Source organism: Cryptomeria japonica, chromosome 9 (genome assembly GCF_030272615.1).
Source record: "Cryptomeria japonica chromosome 9, Sugi_1.0, whole genome shotgun sequence".
NCBI classification, from domain to species: domain Eukaryota; kingdom Viridiplantae; phylum Streptophyta; class Pinopsida; order Cupressales; family Cupressaceae; genus Cryptomeria; species Cryptomeria japonica.
Window position 1 is genome coordinate 746,492,294 of NC_081413.1, and position 26,957 is coordinate 746,519,250.

The 26,957-nt window shown below is 35.7% G+C and overlaps 3 protein-coding genes and 1 pseudogene across 4 annotated transcripts; 1 reads left to right on the forward strand and 3 right to left on the reverse strand.

Moving 5' to 3' along the window:
• Positions 1-7,851: 7,851 nt before the first annotated feature.
• Positions 7,852-8,247, reverse strand: LOC131068455 (secreted RxLR effector protein 161-like). Its single transcript, XM_058003639.2, has one exon. The coding sequence runs from the start codon at positions 8,245-8,247 to the stop codon at positions 7,852-7,854; it is 396 nt and encodes a 131-aa protein (XP_057859622.2).
• A 474-nt stretch (positions 8,248-8,721) lies between these two features.
• LOC131858626 (uncharacterized mitochondrial protein AtMg00820-like) lies at positions 8,722-9,115 on the reverse strand. Its single transcript, XM_059211922.1, has 2 exons — positions 9,109-9,115; positions 8,722-9,026 (listed from the first exon to the last, which is right to left on the reverse strand). The coding sequence occupies exons 1-2, from the start codon at positions 9,113-9,115 to the stop codon at positions 8,722-8,724; spliced, it is 312 nt and encodes a 103-aa protein (XP_059067905.1).
• Positions 9,116-16,758: 7,643 nt separating this feature from the next.
• On the reverse strand, positions 16,759-26,662 carry LOC131068459 (pyridoxal reductase, chloroplastic). Of its 2 annotated transcripts, XR_009112017.2 has the most exons (2): positions 25,258-26,662; positions 16,759-16,997 (listed from the first exon to the last, which is right to left on the reverse strand). XR_009112017.2 is itself a non-coding variant. In XM_058003641.2 (1 exon), exon 1 carries the CDS (start codon positions 26,589-26,591, stop codon positions 25,362-25,364), a length of 1,230 nt encoding a protein of 409 aa, XP_057859624.2. In that variant the 5' UTR covers positions 26,592-26,662; the 3' UTR covers positions 25,048-25,361. The 2 variants fall into 2 exon arrangements, 1 of the variants encoding a protein (XP_057859624.2); XM_058003641.2 differs by lacking the exon at positions 16,759-16,997 and having other exon boundaries at positions 25,048-26,662.
• On the forward strand, positions 19,002-19,624 carry LOC131068454 (mitochondrial import inner membrane translocase subunit TIM17-3-like; annotated as a pseudogene).
• Positions 26,663-26,957: the final 295 nt, after the last annotated feature.

Genomic DNA, 26,957 nt, shown 5'->3' on the forward strand with positions numbered 1-26,957 from the left:
GCTATTCCGGTATTAATGTTTTGGATTCTAGTATTAAAGTTTTAATTGCTTATGATTCCGGTAATCTATGACAACTGATTCACCCCCCCTCTCAGTTGTCTTCCGATTATTTGAATTGTCTAACAAATAAATTATCAGAGCATTGCATGAAAAAATTAACTTATAATAGAGTAAAGGACTTTAACATTTAAGCACATAAAGTGAACACAAAATCATCACATAACACATTGATTTCCTGAGTGGAAAAACCCTCATGGGCATAAAAAACCACTCGTAAAATTCATTTTTATTAAACAATGAGCACAAACTCTGTAACAATGGTGGAGAAAAAACTCAACACCAATTTCTGAAGCACCAACTTCACAGGAGAACCAACCCTTTCATTGTTTCTCAATAAACATTGTATACTATCAAGGTCTTGTAACTGCAATAGACTTCTGCAATCACAACATCATAATAGTATACAATAGTAAAAATTGCATTATATCTCATTACAGAATATGTACTGTGAATTCCAGTACTTGTTTACAAACATATTCTGCAATTAGAAGAATAACCTTTGTATAGAACCAAAGAGAATAATGTTTTCTCAGAAACCCTTATCTGCAATATAAAGATGTTTCAATAAAATACTCTTTGTTTAAAATTTGTTTCTAACTCTGATCTGTCTCTCAAAATATAATCTATGTAACCTCTTTATGGCAAAAAAGACATTCATTTTATAACAAAGAGAGCATGACAGAAAAAACCATTTTTTTTTGTTTACACAATCGGTTTGAATAACACTCAAAACCCTTGTTTAGTCAAGTGAATAGATTGTCATCCAAAACTTAACTGTTTTTCCATCTTATTTCATCTTAAACAAATCAATGAGCAATCCAAAAATAGAATTTCTAATTGTTTTCCATTTCTTTTCAAAAGATTATACACAAAGTTTCTAGGTTTGAACTACCTCTTTCCAAAACCGTTTTTCATTACCATATTCGAAAAACAAATGACAGAGATTTTGATAGGATTTTACCTTTTTTTATGTCGGTCAAAAGTCAAATATATACAATAAGAAATATTCCCAGACCACCTTCATTTTAAGCTCAAGTCAATTGCTTTCATTTCTTTGCATTCGAATAGTCTCACAAACATGTCGCCATAACAAATGTGAAATTCTGCAAATTGAATAGCGGCTAGGGTTTCACAAACCCTTGGTAAACAAAATACAATAAGATTGCCCTATTTTCTTTTCCAAATACCGATCCCTTTATAAAAACATAAAGTCTTTTCAAGTCCGGCAGATTAGATGTCATATTAAAAACCATGTTATCAACAATCAAATCAAATGCCATGTCAAACAGTATATACTAAGTCATTGTCCATGTGACAACAGTATTATTGAACTATTATTGAAACCCAAATGCTATCGATCAAATCTGATTGTCAAGTTAAAGACTCAACAACATTATACCTGTACTCATAGCGTTGACTGTCCAATCATTTATATTGTTTGCAAGTGATCAAATTACCGACTATCCAAATGTCATAAAAGAACCATATTTGATTGTCAATGTATTCAATAAACATGTGAGCCTAATATCATATCATATGGTCAGCTGAGTGCTATAAAAAATATGCACTTTAACAATATAACCGAATGCATTGTAATATAACAAAGAACCCGACATAATGAATAAATATTAAGTGTCTACGATAAACACAATGCTCATTGTGTACCAATGATTATAGTATAAACAATGCACTTCTCCTTAAGATGTATGCATTAAATAAATGTGTGAATGTTGTCATATGTATGAAATTGCTAAAGCATATAAATTCTTAGGAGAATGAACCCAAAATTGAGTGCTATGAGAAATAATTCAAGAATGCATACAAATGTAGCCTGATAAACTGACTTAGTATCAAGATGAAGTCATGTAATCTGAAACAAAGTATAGCTTCACTCTGAATAACAAATCAATCATCTGTTTGTCTGAATGAAACCAAGTGAGAACTGAAAGACATTATACAAAAAAAATAAGTACCGACTACTATCATCATCAAAACAATATAATGATCATGTGAAAGCAAACACCATAACCCTGTGAGCAAGATATCGTATGTCTGCACATGAAGCCCAATATATAAGAACCACAACATATAACAAAATTGAATGTAAACCAAGTACTGAATTGCCAAAATTGAAAGTGTCCTTATGCCAAGATCAATGTGCCAATCACCAAAATGTCAACCAAACATCAGTTTTGACATCAAGGACGAATAACACAAAAAAGAAGTCAACAGTTGTTCATTGGACCAATGCACATCAAAAATTACACCACTTCAAATTAGGAAAGGGTGATACCCATAACTTATGTCGGAGATACTCAAGAGTATCTTTACCTTTGTGAAGATATCTACAAACTGCTCTTTTGTATGTACATACTCAAGTTTTACTTCATTATCCAACACTTTTTCCCTCAAGAAGTGATACCGAATAGATATATGTTTTGTTCTAGAATGTTGTAATGGATTCTTAGAAAAGTTTATTGCACTATAATGTTATCACACATAATTGAGATGGGTTCATTGAATATTACACCAATATCCTTCAAAGTCTACTCCATCCAAAGAATCTATGTGCAACATGAAGATGATACAATATATTCTGCTTAAGTTGTAGATAAAGGCACAGAATCCTGCTTCTTACTTGACCAAGCAACCAACCGAGAGACGAGAAAGAATGCTCCACCACTTGTACTTTTCCTATCATCAACACTTCCTGCCCAATCTGCATCAAAATAAGCTGTCAGAGTGAAATCTGAATTTTTGGGATACCACAAATCAAAATCTTCTATTCCTTTTAGATATCTAAAAATCCTTTTTACTGCCACAGCATGTGATTCTTTCGATTCTTCTTGAAATCTAGCACCAAATAAACTGCATACATGATATCCAATCTGGTAGCAGTCAAATATAGCAGTCCTCCAATCATTGATATTGCATCAACTTTAGGGGATTTATCCTCTTTGGTTAGCTTGCATCCGGTGGTCATAGGTGTACACACCGGTTTAGAATTCTCCAACCCAAACTTCTTCAACAATTCCTTAATGTATTTAGACTGAGAAATGAAAATTACTTTGTTATTCTAATTTACTTGCAAACCAAGAAAGAAATTCAACTCATCGATCATGGACATCTCAAATTCCTTCTACATCTTATTAGAAAACTTTCTACACATACCTTCATTTCCTCCAAATTTATGGCATCAACATAAACTACAACAATTAAGGTTTTGCCTGAATCAGTTTGAAATATAAATTGCTATCAAAAGATCCCTTCTAAAAACCTAAGCGATCAATCAAATATTTATCTAGCCTTCCATACCAAGCTCTAGGAGCTTGTTTCAATGCATAAAGGCCTTCATCAACCTGCAAATAGTATTTGGATCATCTTTCAACTTAAATCCTTTTGGTTGTTCAATGTAAACTTCTCCTTTCAGATCTCCATTCAAAAATGTCGATTTTAAATCCATTTGATAAACCTTGAAATCCTTAAAGGCTGCAAAAGCCAAAAACATCATGATAGCCTCCATCTGAGAAACAAGAGTGAAGGTCTCCTCAAATTCAATGCCTTCAACTTGTGTGTAACCTTTGCAAACCAACCTTGCTTTATTTCTCACAACTTTTCCATCCTCATTCAACTTTTTCCAGAATACCCATTTTGTTCCAATTACATTCTTCTTTGTCGGTTTGTGAACTAATTTCCATGTCTAATTCTTCTCAATTTGATCCAGCTCTTCTCTAATTGACTTGGTTCAATCTTGGATAGTAAACATAACAGAACTTGTTCTTGAGCTGCTTTGCTTCTTGTGATAATTCCTTTGTTTTTATCTCCAATAATTTGGTCCATTGAATGATTCTTATGAACATATCTTGGGGTTTTGGATGTAGATACCAAAGCATCCTGATTTTCTTTTTCTTCTTCTTTGGTTTCTGACAGTGGATTCATCAGATTCATATCCTATCAATTTGTCAAAGTTTTTAGAAATGTCTTCATCAACCTTCACATTTGCACTTCCAACAATCTTGTTCAGTCTTTTGTTGTAACATCAGTTTGCCTTGCTCCTTGTAGAATATCCTAGGAATATGCCTTCATCTGCTCTACTGTCAAATTTTCTAATATTATCTTCATCTCTCCGGATATAACATTTGCTTTCAAATACCTTGAAATATTTCATTGTCGGAGCTCTACCATTCCATAGCAGATATGATGTCTTTACATGTCTTTTCTAGTATAGAATTTTGTTAAGAGTGTAGACTATTGTGTGAATTGGTTCTGTCCAGTAGACTTCCGATAGTTCTACTCCTTTGATCATTGCTCTGGCTGCCTCTTATATAGTTTGATTCATCCATTCCACTACACCATTCTGTTGTGGTGTCCTAGGGGCAAACAATTACCTTCTAATACCATGTTTCTCACAAAAGTTGTTAAACTCATCAAAAGTAAATTATCCTCCTCTATCAGGCCTCAAACACTTAATTTTTCTGTCAACTTCATTTTCAACTCTAGCCTTGAATATCTTGAATTTTTCTAAAACTTTTGACTTCTCTCTTAAAAAAGCTACCCATGACATTCTAGAATAGTCATCAATTCACAACATGAAATACTTTTCACCTTGAATACTCCTTGTTTTGGTAGGACCACATAAATCTGTGTGCGCCAACTTGAACAATCTGGTGGACGAATGCTCATTTCCTCCGTATGTTTCTTTCTTCTACTTTCTAACTTGACATTCTTCGCAAATCTTGTTATCGGTTTGGTCAACCTCAGTAAGTCTCTTACTGCACTTGATGAACTAATCTTTACCAAATTATCAAAGTTAATATGACGCATTCTCTAGTGCTAGAGCCAGCTATCATTTATCTAAGATAACAAACAATGTCTTGTAGCTTCTAGAAAATACATGTTTCCACTAATATTTTTTCCCTGTTGCAATCACAATTCTAGATCCCTTCCGGATCTCACAACCACCATCCTGAAAAAAACATTGTAACCATTTTTGCACATTTATCCAACACTTAAGAAATTATGATGCAAACCCTTCACATAGTAAACATTGTCAGTATTATGTTTTCTATCAAAATAAATAGAACCAATTCCCACAATTTGTGATGTCTAATCATCTTTGAACCTAACAGATCCTCCATCATACTTTTCAAGTTTTACAAACTTACTTTTATCACCAATCATATGATTTGAGGATTCACTATCAATCAGCCATTCATTTCTATCTCTCCTAGCATGTAAGGTAAGGTAGTAGAAACAATCTTAGGAATATCAATCTTAGGTACATCCTTTTCTACCAAAAACAAACAATCACCATCTTCATAGTCTAATTCATCATCTAAAATACAAGCATCATCTTTAACATAGTAGGCTTTCTTATTAAACTTCCCTTTACCTTCTCTAAACTTTTGTCTTGATCCTTTTTCCAGGACATCTAGTAGCTATATGACCAATTTTTCCACATCTAAAGCATTTAAGAGGTGACATATTTTGTATTTGTCAGTGCCTTTCTTTAATTTTTTTACAAAGTTTGATTTAATCTCATCTAAACTTTCATCTTCTGGATCTTCCTCAGAGGCTTTAAAGGAAGACTCATATTTAGCTTTGTCTTTTCCAAACTTCCTTATCTCAAATGCAGATAAAGTACTATAAAGTTGTTCCCTAATAAACTTCTTTGGATCATAAGTTTCTTCAATAGCAGAGATCTTGTCATTGAAGCTTTCCAGTAGAGACATCAGAATCTTCTCAATTATGTCTTCATCTATCAAGGTGTCGCCAAGTTCTCTGATTTCATTTACTGCACTATCAACCTTCTAAAAATAGCTTGTTATATATTTTCCTTCCATTTTCAATCTCATATATACACTTAACTCTTAGTTTCTTTGGTAATTTAACTCTGTCATTTCCTTCATATAAAGCCTTGATGTAATTTGTTGCTCCTTGAATCAGATCTTATCTTGAGAAAGAAGAATTGCTCTTGAATTGATGATAATGTTAAAGCATGAGATGTAATGTTGAAAATGAATTCAGAGGGAAGTCTTATATAAAGATTTCATAATTAAAATCACCATTAGGCCGACTTAGATTTGACATAATTTGACACGGAGTGGGATTTTAATTAGAAAATATTGCCAAATTATCCTCCCAAAATTCGAAGAAAAAATTGTGGGACCAAGGTGAATCTCTACTATCTGGTCCTATCAACTTTTTTTCAAATTTCTAGGGATGTGAGATAATGGGAATCTAATGTCGAATCCATTTTTGTGGCTCAAACCATGTAGTGCATAGGTATGTGAAATATGCTTTGAGGGTTCAAATTAGGGTAAGATTAGGATAAAATGGGGATAAAATAATAAAGGGCACACCTAGAATTAAGGGCCCAAATAAGAGTGTAATGATGTAATAAAGTAAAATAAGATCCATAATATTAATTTAAATCATGAAAGGTCCCACAATGCATAGAGGAAAGGAAAATACTAAAATAGGTGCTAGGAGAGTGTGAAATTGGACACACTAATAAAAGTATACAATTTATGATGCTACAATATTGATGCACCTTAACATATATTGCAGGTGAAATATATCGTTGATTTTATAAATCACACCCTATTTATTAAAATTGATGTTGACTTGGTGATTGAGATCAATGCTCATATAAATCACAGCCTTCAAATTATGACTATCGTTGCAACCTTAAATATATGTAGCAGCTCCTTGGTATAAATCAGCATGGTTGGAGAATGAGTTGGCAAAGAGAAACATGTACCAAATAATCGAGCTTCCAAATATATCACAGCCCCTCATTGATATATTAATGCCATCTTTGGATGATAAGCGATGCCAAATCACTGTCATTTGACCAAAGAAGCCCCAAGGAGATAGGAAATGAAACCACAGCCAAAGGATTGATGATATGCACCCACTTTGATCACAATTGCAAATGGAAAATATCAACCCACGAATAGTATAGCAATGTGATGCCCAAGCCCAAGCCATGAGCATCCAATAACTGATAAGTGAAGTTGCCAATGATGCAGGCTAGAAAATGTCGCCTACCCAAAGAAGGTAGGGAGTGATTCAAAACACCTTGAAAACAGAGAAAAACAGAGCTGAGAAGAAGAAGATTACAATAAAAATATATTGAAATTGAAAACTTGAACTCATGAACTTAAACTACATTACAATAGCATTGTTTTATACATCTTGATCTCCTACATCGATCAAAGCAGAAAAACAATAAAACAAAACTTAAAACCCGAAAAAAACAGTAACAAGATTGTTTTAAAACTAAAATTAAAAATTGTCTATGAAACAGTTTTATGAACTACTGTTTCACACTAAAGCATAAAGCATAAATAAAACAAAAAACAAAAAATCTAAAGCTAGTTTTGTGTTCTCATCTCCAACTCAGCAATCATATCTTCAATCTCCTCCTCAATGATAAATGAAGGTGAGAACTAAGTGATTTCTGAATGCAACAAAATTCAATACTGGAAGAGCTTTGGTGAAGATATCAGCAACTTGTTCAGATGAAGGACAAAACTGCAACTCCACTTGTCCACCTTGAACCAAGTCACGGATGTAATGATGACGAATCTCTATGTGTTTCGTTCTGGCATGAAACACGGGATTCTTTGTCATGGCAATAGTGTTATTTTTATCACAATAGATGGTGGTTGGATGCTCAGGAACAAAATATAGATCTGTCAATATCCTTCTTATCCATACCACTTGAGAACTTGCCGATGAAGTTGTCATGTATTCCGCTTCTGCTGAAGAAAGAACCATTGTTGCCTATTTCTTACTACTCCAAGATACAACTCCAGAGCCAAATGAAAACATATAACTGGATGTTGATTTCCTATCATCCACTGAACCAATCCAATCTGAATCTGTATAACCAACTAGTTCAAACTTGTCAGTGGGAAAATACTGAATGCCAAAATTCAGTGTACCACTCACATACCTCAAAATTATGTTAGCAGCCCGCCAATGTGACTCATGTGGATCCTGCATGAACCGAGAGACGAGGCTCATAGCATACATAATATCAAGGCTACTGGTTGTGAGGTACATGAGGCTACCAACCAAACTCCTATACCAAGTTGCATCAACCTTGGGACTAGCATCTTCCTTGGTTAGTTTTTCACCAAGTGCTACGGGGGTTGCAAATGCTTTGCATGCCACCATGTTAAACTTCTTCAATAAATCATATATATACTTGGATTGAGAAATAAATATACCTTCTAATGTTTGTTGTAATTACACACCAAGAAAATAGTGCATAAGTCCCAGATCTGACATTTCAAACTCTTGTTTCATTTCTTCTTGAAACTTCTCCATGAGAGCTTTGCTATTACCTGTATAAATCAAATCATCAACATAGAGGCAAACTATGAGGATATCATTACCAATACGTTGGACATACAAGGTGGGCTCTGAGTGGCTTCTATTGAATCCTTTCTTCATGAAATAGTTGTCAATCCTAGCATACCAAGAACGAGGAGCTTGCTTCAACCCATAAAGGGCTTTCTTCAACTTGTAGACTAAGTGTTCTTTTTCTGGAACTTCATAATCCATAGGTTGTTCTTCATAAACTTCATCGTCTATGTAACCATTAACGAATGTTGATTTCACATCCATCTGAAATATTGGCCACTTGTATTATGCTGCAATAGCCAATATAATATTGACTGTGTCAAGTCGAGTCACAGGAGCAAAAGTTTCTGCATAATCCACTCCGAGAGTTTGTGCAAACCCTTTGGCAACTAGTATTGCCTTATGGAGTTCTACTGAACCATTTGCATGATATTTGACTTTATAAATCCATTTCACACCAATCACCTGCTTGCCTTTGGGAAGTGGAACTAATTCCCAAGTATTATTCTTATGAATGGAATTCATTTCAGCATTCATAGCATTAACCCATACAAGTTCTTTCACTTCTTCTTCATACACAGAGGGTTCAACTTTAATTGTAATAAACAAAGCAAAATTAGCAACTGGATTTATATTGGTACTCTTCTAATAAACATCAACCAAACTTCGTACCTTTCATGGAACGGATGTCGGAGGTGACGGTGGAGGTGAATCTTCACCTAAGTTTGTGCTACTTGAAGAACTAGGTGAGCTTGGAGGACGGGACCTAGAGCTAGAACTTCCACTTGAGCTTGTGGGGAGAGGAGGAAAAACACTGTTATCTTCCATGTTTATGATTATTGATGGATTTTTCTGCACATCATTTTTCCACTGCCATGCTCCCCCTTCATCAAAAATCACATCCCGGCTAACTATCCATTGCTTTGTCCCGAGATTATACAATATGTAGCCTTTAGTTGCAGTAGAGTAGCCCACAAAGATACAAAGTTGGGATTTGGCATCCAACTTCTTCTGCTTTTGATCCGGAATATGCACATATGCCAAGCATCCAAAGATACGAAGATGAGCCACTAAAGGCTTGTGACCACTCCAGCCTTCCTTTGGAAACAGATTTTGAACTGCTTTTGTGGGACTACGGTTGAGAATATATACTGTAGTGGCAACTGCCTCTCCCCAAAAACTATTTGGAATTTTTTTGTCTGCAACATGCTTCGTGCCATTTCCATAATGGTGTGGTTCTTTCTTTCAGCAATACCATTTTGTTGAGGTGTATATGCGGAAGTAAGTTGTCTCTGGATGCCATTTTTAGCACAAAAATCAGCAAACTCATTAGAAGTAAACTCTCCCCCTCTATCTATTCTGAGTATCTTGACAGGATACCCGCTTTGTTTTTCAACCAGTGCTTTAAAATTCTTGAAGCATGCAAAGGCTTCAGATTTTTGCTTCAAAAAATAAAACCGTGTGGCGAGAGTAATCATCAATGAATGTCAAAAAATAAAGGTTCTTACCCAATGATATCTCTTGCATATCACCACAGATGTCAGCATGCACAAGCTCTAGAGGAGATTTGACTCTCCAAGATTTGCCCACCGAAAAATTGTCTCGATGATGCTTGCCAAGTGCACACCTTGAACAAACTTCTTCTTTTGCCTTGATTGGAGGAAGACCTCGCACCATATTCTTCTTATTCAACAAAGTTAGCCCTTGAAAATTCAGATGACCATATCGTTGATGCCATAACCATGAATCATCTATGGTTAATTTTAGTGCATGCAACCTACTAGAAACCAATTTGAGAGGAAACAATCTATTCTCTATCATATAAGTCTTTGCTACAAGATGGTGATTATTAGATTTATCAAAAAATTTGCAGCAGTTATCTTCAAATGTAACTTTATAGTTATTTTCTAGAAGTTGTCCTATACTCAAAAGACTATGTTGTAATTCTGGCACAAAAAAAGTATTATGGATATTTGTAGTGTCTCCTTGCTTAGTCTTGACTGCAAGGGTACCTTTTCCCATTACATCAACCTCCTTATCATCTCTAAATTTAACTTTACTCCTCATTGAATCATCTAATTTGACAAAGAAACCAGATTTACATGTCATGTGATTTGAACAATCGTTGTCCAAGAATCAGACATCCTCTTGGGGTTCTTTTGCCAAATTGCATGCAAAGAATGTAGAATTCTTTGCGTCAAAAGACTCTTCTGCATAACTAGCTCTTGACTTATTCAAATCATATTTCTTCTTCCTGCACTCAGATTCATAGTGACCATATCTTTCACAATATCTACACTGTATACTCCTTCTATCAACAGAACTTCTACCTCTTCCTTTGTTATTTCCTCGTCCTCTTCCTCTACCTCTTCCTTTGTTATTACCAGAAGATTCACCTTGAAATTTAACAGTATGTGAGGGAGGAGATTTGGATTTTTCCTCAATATTCATAGAAGATTGGAAAGCTTGCACAAAACTTTCCATAGAATGCAACATGCGCTCTTCATGAGATTGCAAAGAACCAATTAATTGTGCAACTTTGAAAGTAGTTAAATCTTTACTTTCTTCAATAGCAATTACTACTGGATCAAATTTAGGAGGAAGAGACCTCAAAAAAATTTCTACAATTTTATGATCTGATATAGTTTCACCTTGAGTCCTAAGATAATTCACAATACCTTGAGTACTTGTAATAAATTCATGAATAGACTTAGATTCTTTCATCCTCAAATTTTCAAATTCTCTTCCAAAAGTTTGAAGTCTTACCAATTTGATTTTATATGTACCTTGGTATGTAGTTTGTAGAGTCTCCCATGCATCCTTTGATTTTGTCAGACTGGCAATTCGAAGAAAAATTGAAACATCCAAGGCAGATTGAATGGTGAAAAGAGCTTTGTTATCTTTCTTTCTATCTTCTTTCAACTGATTTTTCTGTTGTGGTGTCCATGTATTGAATGTATTATGATCAATAGGTTCTGTGTATCCACCTTCCACAAATTCCCAGAGATCTTGGGATAAAAGTAGGGTCTTCATCTTGATACTCCAATAATCATAGTTTTCTCCAGTAAACAATGGAAATTGAAATGTTAAATCTTTTCCATTAACCATCTGAAAATAACTGTTGTTCTAACCTACAACTTGCACAATCAGAACTCTTGCAACCTGCTCTGATACCAAATGAAAGATTATAAATTTAAAAAAACAAAGAAAAACAGAGCTGAGAAGAAGAAGATTACAATAAAAATATATTGAAATTGAAAACTTGAACTCATGAACTTAAACTACATTACAATAGCATTGTTTTATACACCTTGATCTCCTACATCGATCAAAGCAGAAAAACAATAAAACAAAACTTAAAAACCAAAAAAAACAATAACAAGACTGTTTTTAAAACTAAAATTAAAACTTGTCTACGAAGCAGTTTTATGAACTATTGTTTCACACTAAAGCATAAAGCATAAATCAAAAAAAAAAAAAAAAAAAGTTGGTTTTGTGTTCTCATCTCCAGCTCAGCAATCATATCTTCAATGAGTATCCAATAACTGATAAGTGAAGTTGCCAATGATGCAGGCTAGAAAATGTCACCTACCCAAAGAAGGTAGGGAGTGCTTCAAAACACCTTGATTCAATATATTGTTGAAGAATATCGATATTACAATATGTGAATATTGCTTCAAGTAAAAAAAGGTAGTCAACATCTCTATATATATCACTCCAATGAAAGGAGGGTTGCACCAAAAACAGTCACGAACCAATAAAAGATATATCCTCTACCACCCCAAATTGTTGGCAGGAAATAAGACTCCACGAGGAAATGATTTAATTTCTCTCCAAAATGCTATAGGTATGTATATCACTGCAATTGATAGATGAAAAGAGGAAGATATCACCACAGTCAAGAATAACAAAGTGAAGCGACTTCTAAAAATTCCAACAATTTTCAACATTGAGCTAATATCAACTTTACGAATTGGACTGTAGGAAGATGAAAGTCAGATCTCGATTGATTGCTCAATCCTCCGAATGGGAAGGCAATTATCTTGGACCAGTTTTGATACCATGTTGAGAAATTAGATGCTTATGAAGAAGTTGGCCAAGCTTCACAAGCAAGCAATAATCAACCACACAAAAGACAAAAGAGAATGTTGCAATTGAGTAATAAACACCAAATGAGATCAATAAGCAATGCTTGAGATGCACCTAAAATGAATTGCTATAAATTAATAATTTACAATGTACAAGCTAGCTTGCTTATATAGGCAAGTGAGAAGAGAGTAGTTATAACTTGTAGTGTCATAAATTATACCATATAATTTATGCTACATTAAAAGTCTTCGTTTTATGATGATTGGAGATCTTCTTCATCATCTTGTCCTTTTGTCCATCTCACTTTCCCAATCAGCCTCCACCTTGTCATTTTCCAACTCGATTGACTATTTGACTCGTAGACACTGCCACGAGACATCCATGCACCACACTAGTGTCCCACAAATTTGATAGTCTGAAGGTGGTCATTTGAACATTGCACCTATGCTTGGAAGATGCCTGTAACACCTCTCCACGATCATCGACATTTGTTTTCATTCCAGCATGTTTATCTTCCCTCTTGGAGCTCATTTTGCCTCTCTAGTTGTTCATTTTGATCTCTCTCTACTGGCTTCTCTAACTCTCTCCTTGGAATTCTGTTGGATTTATGCTTGTTCATTGTCTCGTTTTGAAGCTCTTGCTCTCGTTGTCTCTTTGGCTCTCACACATTTCTACCATTGTTATGCTTTGAGGAAAATCAGTTTCTTCTTCTTCATCCAGCAAGCTTCTCACTTTTGGTGTGGAAGGGGAGTCTTCTTCTTCCTCTATCTTTTGTTATCTCCATAGCATACTTGTTGAGATATTGTTGTTCTATCTTTTATCCATTATTTCATTTATATTTTCATCTATCTATCTTGGTTGTTTGTGGAGGTAGAAGCCCAAAGCAAGGGTCTAACTATGGTAGACCTCTAAAAACATAGCCACAACCTTTTCGTCCTTGTTCGCCTTGTGTGTAGGTTGTCGAGTAGATTTGGGAAGCTAGTTGGAGACTTCAAGCATGGACGAACTGTGAAACTACATCTTTTCCATCTTTCCTTTTTTAATTATTTAGTAGATAGTCGTATGTGCTTTATGCATTGCTATTTCAATTAGTTTTTGTTGTTTGGGCACATTTCTATAGCAATCTGCTCTTCGTACGGATCTTGTGACTTTGTCCATACAAGATGTCAATGTATTGCATTGTCGTCTTAGACCTGCACGTGTGTACTCAAACAGAGTGTCACTAGATCATGTCAGAGGACCTCTATGACACATTCAATGTCATCTAAGGGGTACCTAATAGTTTTGCGCTTTGTACCTCATCCCAAGTGAAGAGGCTAATTAGTGAGTCCTTGATAGATGCTCATCTGCCTGTCAAAGTGGTTCACTTTTCCCCGTCTACACAACTACCTTGTGACAATATTAAATGCAAGATGTTGACTCATCTCTATCTAGAAGGACACCGGACACCTAAGATAACTAACAATCTTAATCCATACAATATTGTTATGCAATCTAGCACATCGTCTAAAACATTGCTTGGTTTTATTCCTAGCCTTGTTATAAATCTTTATCCGCATTAGTCACATTATCATCATCAAGATATGTCATTCCCAATCTTCACAATTTTTGTTGGGATGCATCATTTTCCATATCAATGTTATCATCATCATCGTCATCAATCAATCAATTGGTGGTTTTTAGCTCGACTAGGGGTAGGATCTTGTTTGTCTTTATAATGTTTTGCATGCATGCTTGCTTGCTTGCGTTATCTTTCATTAATCATTATTTTTCATTGGCCTCATAGTATATACCATCCCCAACATGCCACCCCCAACATGCCACCCCCATCAATAAATGCAAACATAAACATTGTTCTTTCAAAACCATCAAACATCGAACTCAAAATATACACTTTCAATATGAAAATATACAAATCAACATCAACCTAAATAGCATGTAGTCAAAATATTCCTTTGCCATCGTGAAACAATTCCTATCACCCATCACTTGTCTTATATATGATGCTTCCTTCTTGAAACCAAACATGATCATTGTCCATCTTTAGTCCTTTTTAAATGTTGGCATAAGATAGCATTTTTGTGTGTTTATTTACAATTACTTGTTTTTTTTCTTTGGTTTATCTTTTGATCTTTTGATCTTTATCATGCTTTATCTTTTGGGCCCTATATCATTTCATATCATGTTGTGCTTTGAATGGTATATATTGGGGCAAAATATTTTGTTGTTGTGTGACATGTTTGATGGTTGTCTCATCCTTAATCCACCAGGAGCATCAAACACAAATAAAGGTTGCTAATCTCACAAAGTCATCAAAACACATCATCAACAACATTTCATCATCATTGCATTTGTTTTCATATCCATCTTTCAATTTTCTCTTTCATCATTTTTCATTTTTCATCTAACATTTTTCTTCTCTTTTTTTGCATACCTAACTAGGGCATGCCTATCGTCATCTTCTTCATCATTTTTTTCCTTATTGGCTAACTAAGGCATTTCTTATCATGTTTTATCAATCATTCTTCTCATATTGATTATTTAATTAAGCTAACATCATTCCTCTTCATCCCTAATAATAAATAATTGTTTTTTCCTCTTTTTTCTAAATTGATTAAATCATTCTTAATTATTTAATTAATCTACTAATTTGTCATTTTTTTAATAAATAAATTATTTTTTATTATTTAATTATTTTTTCCATTATTTTTCCCATGTACATTAATTAAATTTTTTTTTTCATTTTATTAAATAATACTGTGTACCAGAATATGTGTCAATCAAATTAAATTCTAAACACACCAATGATACTAAATTGAAAGCAAATTAAGAGAAGGGAATTCAAATCAAAGCAAATTAAGAATAAAAATCTATGATTGGTTGCCAAGCTCCTGTGCCACTGTTCTCAAAGCAAATATAAATAACCCTGTCTTCACACAAACTATAGAAACCCTGTTTCAAAACAACTTCGGGTAACTCCTGTCTTAATGCATACAGAAAGATGTCAATCTGCACTATATAATACTGTCACTGTCATGAGTAGGAATTTGTAATGATTCTTAACCAAAAGAATTAATCCAAAAACAATAACATGATTCAATCTCACCAATATTCTGCAGAATGTGTATCATCTAGACATTTGACATATTATACCATCTTCAGACTTGCTGTAGCCTCTTCACATCAGTCTCATTACATGTGTATTCTTTGTATACAGAAAATTTGTCAGAACCAAGAATTACGTATACATTTTTTATTTTTTTTACGTAGTTCACATCACATTACAAACAAGTCTGATCGAACTATCTTATAACACATCCAGATAAGGCAGAGGTTATGATTTGATTACAAACAGTTTAAGGAAACTGAAAACTAACTATAACCGTTACAACTCATTTTGGACATAACTTTCTTATTAGCTTTTCCGCCTAAGAAGCATATATCGTGTTTTATGAAGTTTTGTGTTCAAAAAACATGTATGCATGCCACGGTTGGTAAAACAAAAAGTCAGTTGTAACTAAGTGATAACTGCCAGAGTCAGTTGTAACTAAGAATACCAAAACCGACTCAATAAGTATAAACATCAGACGGAGATCAACTGAACTTTTTCGAATAGCATTATCAATGAAAGATGGTCACCACGAATTCATTAAGTTTCTCCATCACAATATAAAGAAAACACAACGAAGTTGAGCACAGTTACCAGTATACAGAAAATGAAAAAATGGTTTAGTACTGATCCCAACTTACAAATGTCAATCTGAACAAATTTCTATGCCTGTGTATAAATTTCTGAGTGTAATGACCTGACTCTTATCAAACTGTGCTTGCAGGGTGACATCAAGGTGACATCAATGACAAGCATGCCAACATCATCAAGCTAGGATTTCAATATTCTTCAAAAAAGATTCAACAAATTTCAATCTCATAGCAAAGATTCGTTTTAAAATCATTTTCACTTATGTGCGAATTAACATTTTAGCAGTAATCATATCTAGGACTCTTTCAAATGTTCCAAGTGTTGAAATGACATTTGTGTCAAGTAGAGACTTCCTCACCAACAATGGTAATTTGGAAGCGATCAAATTTGGGTTTTCATGTATGTGCAATGTTTCTAATTAACGAAGCAATGTATCTAAAGTTAAAACCTACAATATTAAGGTACAAATAAAATAGAATGCAATTATATTATTGCTAAGCATAATGCTTGAATACATATATATATTACTGCAAAGAAACTGAAAGCTTTTGTGTATTTAAATCAAATTTGAGAGAATTCAAGAAATACAATTATTGCCCTGCCCCTGTATTAGTACAGGTGTACAGGCAAATACATTATAGACAATAGCCATTCTGGAGCATGATCGACTGTTAGTCCTTTGGTAATCAACTCTTTTTAAAGTAACTCAGTGTTGTCACCAGTGTCACAAGACTGGTTGTTGCCATTGATATAGGTGTTGAATAGAAACTAGCTGCATAGATATCAGCAATAAGGTGTTTAGTGCCATGTGATTATTATTGAAAGAGTTGATAACTTGATTTCCAGAATATGTGATGCTTAACAGAAAATCTTGGGTCTATGCATGGGAAGATAAGTTCTCCTGTGTCAAACTCCATGTTCATTCGAAAAAAAAATGATCTGCTTTGATAATTCAACACATATGTTTGGTGCCATTACAAGCATAGGGAGTCTGTCTTTGCAAGAATGTAGTTTGGATTTTGAGAATCATGGCAAGTGAAACTTGAAGGTGTTGATGACTTTGTTGAAAAATTGTGCAGTTTAGATAGATCTAGTTAAAACATGGATCAATTCCTTCAGTTAAAAGTGTCGCATTTTAAGAACAAATGAAGAAGCATACATAAAGCTACTTGGATCCATTCCATAAAAATTCTCTCACAACTACAACAGGCTTCACATGTGACTTGCCCAATGTTTCGAATCATGCAAAACCCAGTTTAACAAGAACCTGTAAAATTCAAACCATGTATTTCCAGTAGCTTCCTGTAATATCATTCGTAACAAAGCAGGTTAAATTACTGCTGCTGCTGCATTAGGAATCGACAAGATGGATGTCTTGGGCAGAATTAGAACAGTTCAAGGTGAGTGAAGTATTTATAGTTGCAGGCATAGAGTCAGGGAATACCCATGAGAAGAATATCATTAAGTAGCACCATAGCACATAGCCCTCATGGTGGGAGAGAGTTGCACAGGGTTGCATGATCTGGAGGAAAGAATAAGGCACAAAGGAACACTTATGCAGACACTGGGGTACTCCCAAGATTGAAGGTACCAAAGATGTTATCAGATAATTTTGGGTAGCTAAAGTGCAACAAACGAAGAGGATACAAATAGTTGCAAGCATAGACTTAGCGAATAGCCATGAGAGGTATATCATTAAGGAAGATAGCACTGTTGCCATAATGACTTCATTTCTCTTGTCCGTCTTTTTATAAAACTGTCACCTAGCCAAGCAAATTTTTTTTGGAAAATTTATCAAGACATACAAAAACGCGATTAAAAAACATGATCAAAAGGTAAAACATTCGCCATTGCCATAATGAGTTCTTTTCTCCTGTCCACCTTTTTATGGCAAATTTCAAGATATACAAAAACATGACCATAATTTAGTCAAATCGGCAGAAGTTCTTACTGTTGTAGAAATGAGTCCCATCTGAATCACAAGGAATCTACCCAAAAAATTTGGTCACAATTAGGATCCGTAGCTTGAAGCTAGAGTACTCTAGCATGCATATAAGTCAAGTTATGAATGTTGTTAATCATATTAGATCTCATGGAGAACAATTAGCTGATCAGAGGAAGAGCATGAATAAGGGCAGAAATAGCAGAGGAAGAAGCAGTTGACATCAGGGAGAACAGACAAATCAAAATTATTTAATTATAGCAACAAAGAGCATGGCTGTTGGGATATGAAGTCCGACTCTTCATTTCACCTTCCCATCTCTGTCCCTTCGTCTTTTATTGAAGACCATTGTATAAATATGAGGGTAAATCCCTATGTATGTAAGCTGCAAGAATACTAATAGAATCTATGCTCTGCTTTCTGTGGATGTAGCCAAATTGGTGAACCATGATAAATTCATGTGTTTGTGTATTATTTGTGTGTTCCCAATTTGTCTTTTGATTTAACAATTGGTATCGGAGCCTCTAAGATTAAAAGAGAGCAGGGCAAGAGTGAATAGTGAAATGTAATAGAAAGTTTCCAAAATAGGGTGCTCAGAAGGTGTCAGAACTGAAAGAGAAGGCGCATGAAATGATGGCTATTATTGGTCATTGAATGGAAGCACCCGGGAAGAATGGGCATGCAGAAATAGTTCCAAAATAGAATAACCTGGGGTGCTAAATTTAAATGTTTATCTGACATGGGTATCGAATTGGATGATTTGGGCATATCCTGTTTGGTGAAATTAAAAGAATATTGTTAATCATTAACTGCATTGAGTGGATGAGTGGCAAGATGCCTGTCAAAAATTATAACCAGCCTGCAGGAAAGGAGCGGCCAGATATTGGTCAATTTGGCAACGGTTGTGAGGCAGATAAAAGAGGCAGAAGAACAGGGCATCAGAGCGGCACGCAAGGGATCTTTACAAGCTTCAGATGCATACTTGAGGGTTTGGGTAACAGGGTAGCTGTGGAAGATCATGGGCACGCCTGAGAATTCATGAGAGCCATGCCTCGACAGAATTATAGATGATGTCGGAGGTGCCTTCGGCATGGGAGCTGTAGGAGGATCGGTTTTACCATTTTGTTAGAGGATTATACAATTCTCCCCATGGGGAGCGTTTAATTGGCACAACCAAAATCGTAGGAATGAATGCACCCAGAACTGGGGGAAGTTTTGCTGTGTGGGGCGGCCTCTTTTTGGTTTTTGACTATTCCATGGTTTATGTGAGACAAAAGGAGGATCCATGGAATTCTATAATAGCAGGCGCTGCTACGGGAGGGTTTCTTCAGAAGCACCAGGGCCCAAGGGCTGCTGCTAAATCCGCTACAGTTGGTGGCATTTTGCTTTCCTTGATCGAAGGGGCAATGAGGGGCGGTTTCGTAAAACAACATTGTGGAGTACTGGTCACCGCGTGACTCCGATGGGCATGAAACTCACATGGCATCCACAGCGGCTAGCAGATGAAGTTAATGTGATTTCGCCTTCTTTTGGGGGCGACATGTTTCCATATTATCTGTATAGCATTTTTTGTGTTTGTGTCTATGGGCAACGAGGACTCCGATCGCGAGACTATCACAAATGTTGTTCCATGGATAGCAACGATTGGAACAGGTACTCTGGATCAGGACCATTAGGAGAGGATTGAAGGATAGGTAGGATCTGGGAAGTATTCCAACTGTGAAAGCTCCTCTAAGGTTATAGGGAGATGTTGGTTTTTGCCCAAATTTTGCAGGGTATGTAGAATGTTTGCAGCTGTAAGTTTAATCTCAGTATGATGTTGGTATCATGTTACAGATTTTGTTTATGATATCTATGAACCTGACTACTCGTTGTAGATTGGCAAATCGGATCGTGCATCTGGTGTTTGAGTCTTTATGTCTATAGATTATCTAAATGGATAATTAGGGTGTCTCCACTGGACTTGTAGCATGCTTGATATGATACCATGAGTAGTTGTGTGTCACACTACAGTGGGAATTTTTTGGTAGAAGAGGTTTTGCTGTCAGGAAGTGGTTATCTTCATGTGATTGGAAATGTTGATTCTTAGATGCCATGGTAGGCTCTTGAGTCTAGATTAGAGCGTTGGCATGATACAGGTTATGCTCATTGGAGCATGTGGTCTTCATTTGTGAAGATGTAAGATCAAGTTGTCATGTTGTGTTCCCAGATAATGCAGACGTGCAGTGGGAGTTTTGACATTGGTCTTGTTAGTGCTCTTAGTATCGAGTACATTGACGAATTGACCATGGAGGTGATTTTGAAAACTAAGAGGCTTGGGTGAGGCTGGAGTTCTCTTGGGATTAGAGAACATTTGTTGAGATGGTATCTCTTTAGAGGTTTCAGCAAGAAGACCGAGGAGCCTACACCTGGTGATGGACACGAGTTCATTCTAGACCTAGAGGAGATTGTTCTTGGAGAGCATCATTGTGACTTGGTGTATCCTGGAGGAGCATTCTTAGTCCCCACTCTTGGTCTACTCGGCAGATTTATCTTCTTATAGGAGATGGTTCCTAGTTTTGGAATGATATTGAGTTTGATCTTCCTTGATTACAGAAGCTTACATCCATGTTGGTTGGGTGTTGTTAATGCTTTCAATTGGGGAGGTAAAGGAGATCATACTTGGCACAGCTGAGCACTTGGTGTTGTTGGTAGAAGGATGAGATATGGTTTGCATGGATGTTTCTTCCTAGAGTTTTTGAAGTCATCTATTGTTGTTGTACTTCATTGTTTTTTAACAGCAATATGTGGTTTTCATGAGGACTTGGAGGATGTCAAGTGAGTTTTTGCAGCAGGTTGGTTGCAGGCCATGGTGATTTGATTATTGTCACACCTTTTATGTTAGTGTTGATTGGTAGTTTTGAGTTATTGGTTAACATTGCTCATGCAACATGTGGACTACTATATAAGTGTCTTCTAGTTTTTTGCACATCAATGGATTTTTGGTGTGTTTTGTTGGAAGATGGGATTACACAAAATTGTTGTATGGGCTGGATATGTTGACATGATTTTATTGATGATGTATGGTTAGTTGGACGTGATTAGCAATTAGCTGTGGTTGCTATTCCAGCTATGGTGATTGATTCTCAGCCTGTTTATTACCATGAGAGAATGGAAAGCAGGGGATATACTTCAAGTGGGAGGTTGTTCAGATGTGAAGTCGCAGCGTGAGTCAAACTTCAAGTGGGAGATTGTTGGGATATGAAGTCCGACTCTTCATTTCACCTTCCCATCTCTGTCTCTTCGTCTTCTGTTGAAGACTATTGTATAAATATGAGGGTAAATCCCTATGTATGTAAGCTGCAAGAATACTAATACTTCAAGTGGGAGGTTGTTCAGATGTGAAGTCGCAGCATGAGTCAAACTTCAAGTGGGAGATTGTTGGGATATGAAGTCCGACTCTTCATTTCACCTTCCCATCTCTGTCTCTTCGTCTTCTGTTGAAGACTATTGTATAAATATGAGGGTAAATCCCTATGTATGTAAGCTGAAAGAATACTAATAGAATCTTTGCTCTGCTTTCTGTGGATGTAGCCAAATTGGTGAACCACGATAAATTCTTGTGTTTGTGTATTATTTGTGTGTTCCCAATTTGTCTTTTGATTTAACAATGGCAACAATCATTATTAAGAGCACTCTCAAAGGTTTGATAAGTCAAATGTTCAATGTATTTATTGTACAAAATTGTTCATCATGCAAATGAATGTCGTAAAAAGCTCGTCACCACTAAACAAAATGCTAATTATACAAATATGCCTGAAAACAAATTTAAATCTTTATTCATCATTTGTCATGTTGCTCAAGAGAGTTCAAATGATATTTGGTTTTCAGACAATGGATGCAGTAATCATATGACAGGAAATAGAGATCTGTTTGCAACTCTAGATAATTCTGTGAAGTCGGAAGTTAAATTGGGAAATGATAATAAAGTGTTTGTAATGGGCAAGGGTGTCATTAATCTTTTTTGAAAACATGTTGAAACAAGATTTATTCCAGATGTTTACTTTGTGCCTGATTTAACAGGCAATCTTAAGAGTGTTGAACTTGTACTGAAGGGTTAAAGAGTATGTTTTAAAGATAATGTTCATACTATATTGGATACAATTCCTAGTGAGCAGTTGATTGCAAGGATTGAAATGACTAGGAACCGAATGTTCCCACTCAGAATCAGGGGTGAAAGTCAAAGTGTTTCATTTGTATACGAGGCAAGAAGTTTAGACTAGACCTGGCTTTGGCATCTAAGGTATGGTTGCCTTCGTTTTGGAGGTTTGAGCTTATTGCAGAATTAGCAGATGATTAAAGGATTACCACCAATTGAGCTGCCAACTGATTCGTCTAAAGTTATATTTTGGCCAAGCAACATAGGGAAAGTATTTAAAAAGGAGTTTGATACAGAGCAAGGGTACAACTATCATTGGACCTTGTTCACACTGATGTGGACCAATGTAGACTTCATAATTGGGTGGAAGATTTTAAATTTTAATTTTTAATTTTTATTGATGATTTTAGTAAAAAACATGGTTTTTGTTTTTTTTCTCAGAAGTCTGAAGTTTTTTTATTATTCGAAGATTTTAAAGTAATGGTTGAAAAGAAAAATGGTCAATACATGAAAGAACTTAGATCACAGGGTAGTGGTGAATATAAATCTATTTACTTTTGCAGATGTCATGAAATTAAGAAGCAATTCACTACAAAGAATACACCACAACAAAATGGTGTTGTAATGTTCCTACTGGAGGAAAACCCAGTATGTTGGCTAGAGTCCAATGAATGTTCCCCCGTCATGCTAGCAGTTGTGTACCCAAACCAGACAGGGGACAACAGCCATGTGTCCATGAAGGGGCTAGCCTACACTAGCAATCTGATAAGACAAAAACCCCACTCTTTAACACTGCGCTGGGCACCATTTACCATTAATTCAAACTTTTGGTGTAATGGTTTCTCACAGATAGTGAGTTCGATATCTTCATTAACCCATCCCATTTTCTCTAGGTTAATTGGCCAACATAGGGAAAATAATTTATTTAATATTTAATATTGTCATGGTGCAATCTCCATTTCTGAACAATTAAATATTAAATAAAAATCTATCAACATAAGTGGGCGTTGGATTTTGGTTGAATCTAGATGTTGAATGCAAAATTTATAAAGAGCATCTTTGACAGTTTAACTGACGGCTATGACAATTTGCATGAGAACTGTCATACGCTAATTTTAACATCCACTAGAGGAATCTTCATCAAGAAGGGTGTTGAGATTTTGGGCACCCATTTTGCACTCAATGCATATAATATGTGAAGTTTGTTATTTGGAATGTATTGCATCTTTTCATAATTTGATACCGAGCACTTGTGCTTGTATTGTCTTCAGTGGACGAAAACCCATTGGAGGGCTCTCCCATCCATCCCCACACATGTTCCAACGGCCCCTTAAAATAGTAGGGGCCCGCTGGTGACTTGTAGACAGAAACCCATAAGTTTCAGATGACCAAAGGATGAAAACACTTTGTTCACAAGGAACATTCTCACCCAAAGGTTGCATTGGTGCAAAAGGATTAAAGTCTTTTTAGTGGTTTGTAGTATTTGATTGGCAAGTTATCTTGTTGCAGTTCTGTTATGTCCAATTGTGTTGTTTCCCAGAAGTATCCTATTCCAAAAGTTATGTACAATGCTGTTGTGTGTTTCCTGTGTGATTCTGCATGTTGTTGTTTGGTGTAATTTCAGTAGATATTTGGGTTTTATGTTGCAAATCATGTTCCATACCTTATTTTTTCTTGTTTATATCAGAAAATCAACTAAAATATTTTCAATGTTTTCTAGCTCTTTTTGGCTTACTGCTTTCTCACAGTCTGCAATTTTCTGATTTAGTTCCCATGATTCGTAGTGAAGTTCTTTTAGTTAAATCAATCCCAAAAGTTTAATAATACATTGAAGATGGATATTTGACAATTTGGGAAGCTTCTACTAAATTTTGCAAGTTTTATAATATAAATTAGCCGCCTAGTTACTGTAAGTTTCTGGGCATTCCATGGAATGAATTTATGAGTTGTTTTTTTGTTGGTTAAAATTATCTTGTTTGGGACATTACAGTTGTAGAGAGAAAAAACAGAACAATTATTGAGATAGTCAAAAGCATATTGAAGGCCAAGCACATGTCCAATGAATATTGGTCAGAAGCAATATAGTCAAAAGCATATTGAAGGCCAAGCACATGTCCAATGAATATTGGTCAGAAGCAATAGCATGTGGTGTACATATTCTGAATAGATGTCCAAAGATTATCAAAGACAAAATTCCAAGAAGCGAGGAGTGGCAGGAAACATATTTAAGAATTTTTTGAGGCGTAGCATATGGACGTGTACCACAAAAAATGAGAAAAAAATTGGATGATAAAGGTGAGAAATGTATATTTATTGGTTATAGTGAAAAATTGGAAGCACATAAATTGTATAATCCTACCACCAAGAAGATAATCATCAAATTGTACATTGTATTATGCATAGTATTTTTACATCGCATTAAATTTTGCATGTAGGTAATTTCTCGCTGTCTCTGTTCTTTTATAATATCTGAGAAGGGAGACTTGTTTTCAGTACTGTGATGGAGAGACGAACCGAGTACCATATGGAGTGCATCTTCCAGAGGCCTTGAGTCTTACAGTAACTGTTACATTATTGAATTAATGTAGTCGCTGATTAAATCATCAAATACTTTTTTCCGCAAGATCAAATGTGTTATAATGATCTAATGTGGTTGCAAAACAAAAGTTTCAAATCTAGAAAGGAAAAATTAGAGGTACATTTCCAGAAACAAAAGCTAAATAACCCAGATACAATTTGGCATGTGCAAAACTTTTATTATCATATAGAGGCTAAATCTGTTTACACTTGATTGCTCTTATAAGAAAAGCATTGAAAATATTAGAGTGTAATTTCTCCAACATGGACTTCCATTCCTAGGAAAAATCTAGAGAAAAGAGCATAACCAGATTACCATCTTCTACAAAAGTAACTGCATAATTTTTTCAAGTCTGCCATCTTTACGAGGATTACCTTACATTAGTGAGTGGGTAAGCCACACACCTGGTCCTTCATCACAGTCCAATAATGAAAGAAAGTCTTTGCATAGAAATGCTGCCAATTCCAACCTCGTCCATTCAATCAGGTCTCTCCATATCATAGCAGTCACCAACAGGCCCACTGCTTTCCCTCTGCACCTCCTCTATCTTCTGCAGGTCTGATTCGTCTAACTCAAACCCAAAAACCTTCAAATTCTCATCCAGATGATCAGCATTCCGAATGCCAACAATAGGATACACAGGCCCTTGCTGCATAACCCACTTCAAGGCAACATTAGATATAGTTGCAGAGTGCTTAGCAGAAATCTCTGCCAACACATCAAGCAACTTTCTCCAATAAAACTCACCCCCCGCTACCTTAACAATGTTCCAATACATCTTCAAGCTGGAGGTGTTCAAAGCGACTTTCTTGGAAAGATTCATCTTTGCAAGCATACCCTTCTTCCCTCCACCCCAATACTTATCAGAAAGCAGTCCTCCAGCAAGGGAACCATAAGTAAGCAACTTAATGTCCTTTTCCTTGCAGAAAGGGACCATCTTTGCCAAAGGCCTGGGATCAAGTACAGAAAATTGTACCTGGTTGCAGACAACAGGAACACCAGCATCCACAAGTTTAGAGAGGGCCTCTGTATTCATGTTAGTTGTGCCTATGCTTGTAATCAGGCCTCTCTCCTTGAGCTCTGCTAGAGCAAGGGCGGTATCTAGCATTCCTTGGATATAATAATCCCACCAATGTAGCTGCACAAGGTCTAGTTTTTCCACTCCCAGGGCCTCCATGGACTGTCTAATCCTTCTTTCTACTGACGAAGGGTTGGGGGTACCTTGGAATATATTGGGTACATATTTTGTGAATATATGTACCTGAGGAAGTGGGATTTGTGGGTTTTTCTTGTTGTTTGTCTCCCATTGATTCCTGAACCTGCCTAGGATTTCTTCGCTTGGACCATATATATCAGCAGTGTCAAATGTATTGAGGCCTCTGGATGCATACGTCTCCATGACAGAGATGATTTCTTCTTCCACAATCCTTCCATGGCCTCCCGCCAATGTCCAGCACCCATTTAAAATAGGTGATAATCTTGTGGAGGACCCATCATTGAATTGCCCTGTTGGGATGGCTTGGTTCACTTGGGGGCTTGACCCAGATGCTGATATTGATGATGCAGCTGCAGTGCAGGTTGTTTTTCTGACATAGACTGAATTGGTGAAGATTTGGGGGGTGAAATACTTAGTGTAAGAAGCATCTCTCCTTACAGAAAATGAATTTTTCAAGAAATGGGGATATGTTGTGGATATGGATGCAGTCATCCTATGGCAAACGGGATGGTTCAGGTAGCATAAATTTGTAGGGTGTGAGAGTAAGCCGATGGAAGTCACTATTTAATTTTGTTTGCAAGGAAGCCGCTGTGATAGATTTTGTGGATAAGGAATTTTTGAAAAAAAAAAAAAAAGAGAGTCTTTTCTCACTTTTTATTAATTAAAAAATAATAATATATTATTACAAAAATGGATGGTGGAGAGGTACAATAGGGGAAGCATATTAGTAGTGTTTATAGCTAGCTTTGTGTATCTACATATTTCAAACAGTACATCGAATTTCGATGATTTTTTTTTTTGTTGTTTTTTTATGACTTAACTACTTATAACTAAGGTTTTGGCTTCTAGGTAGTAACA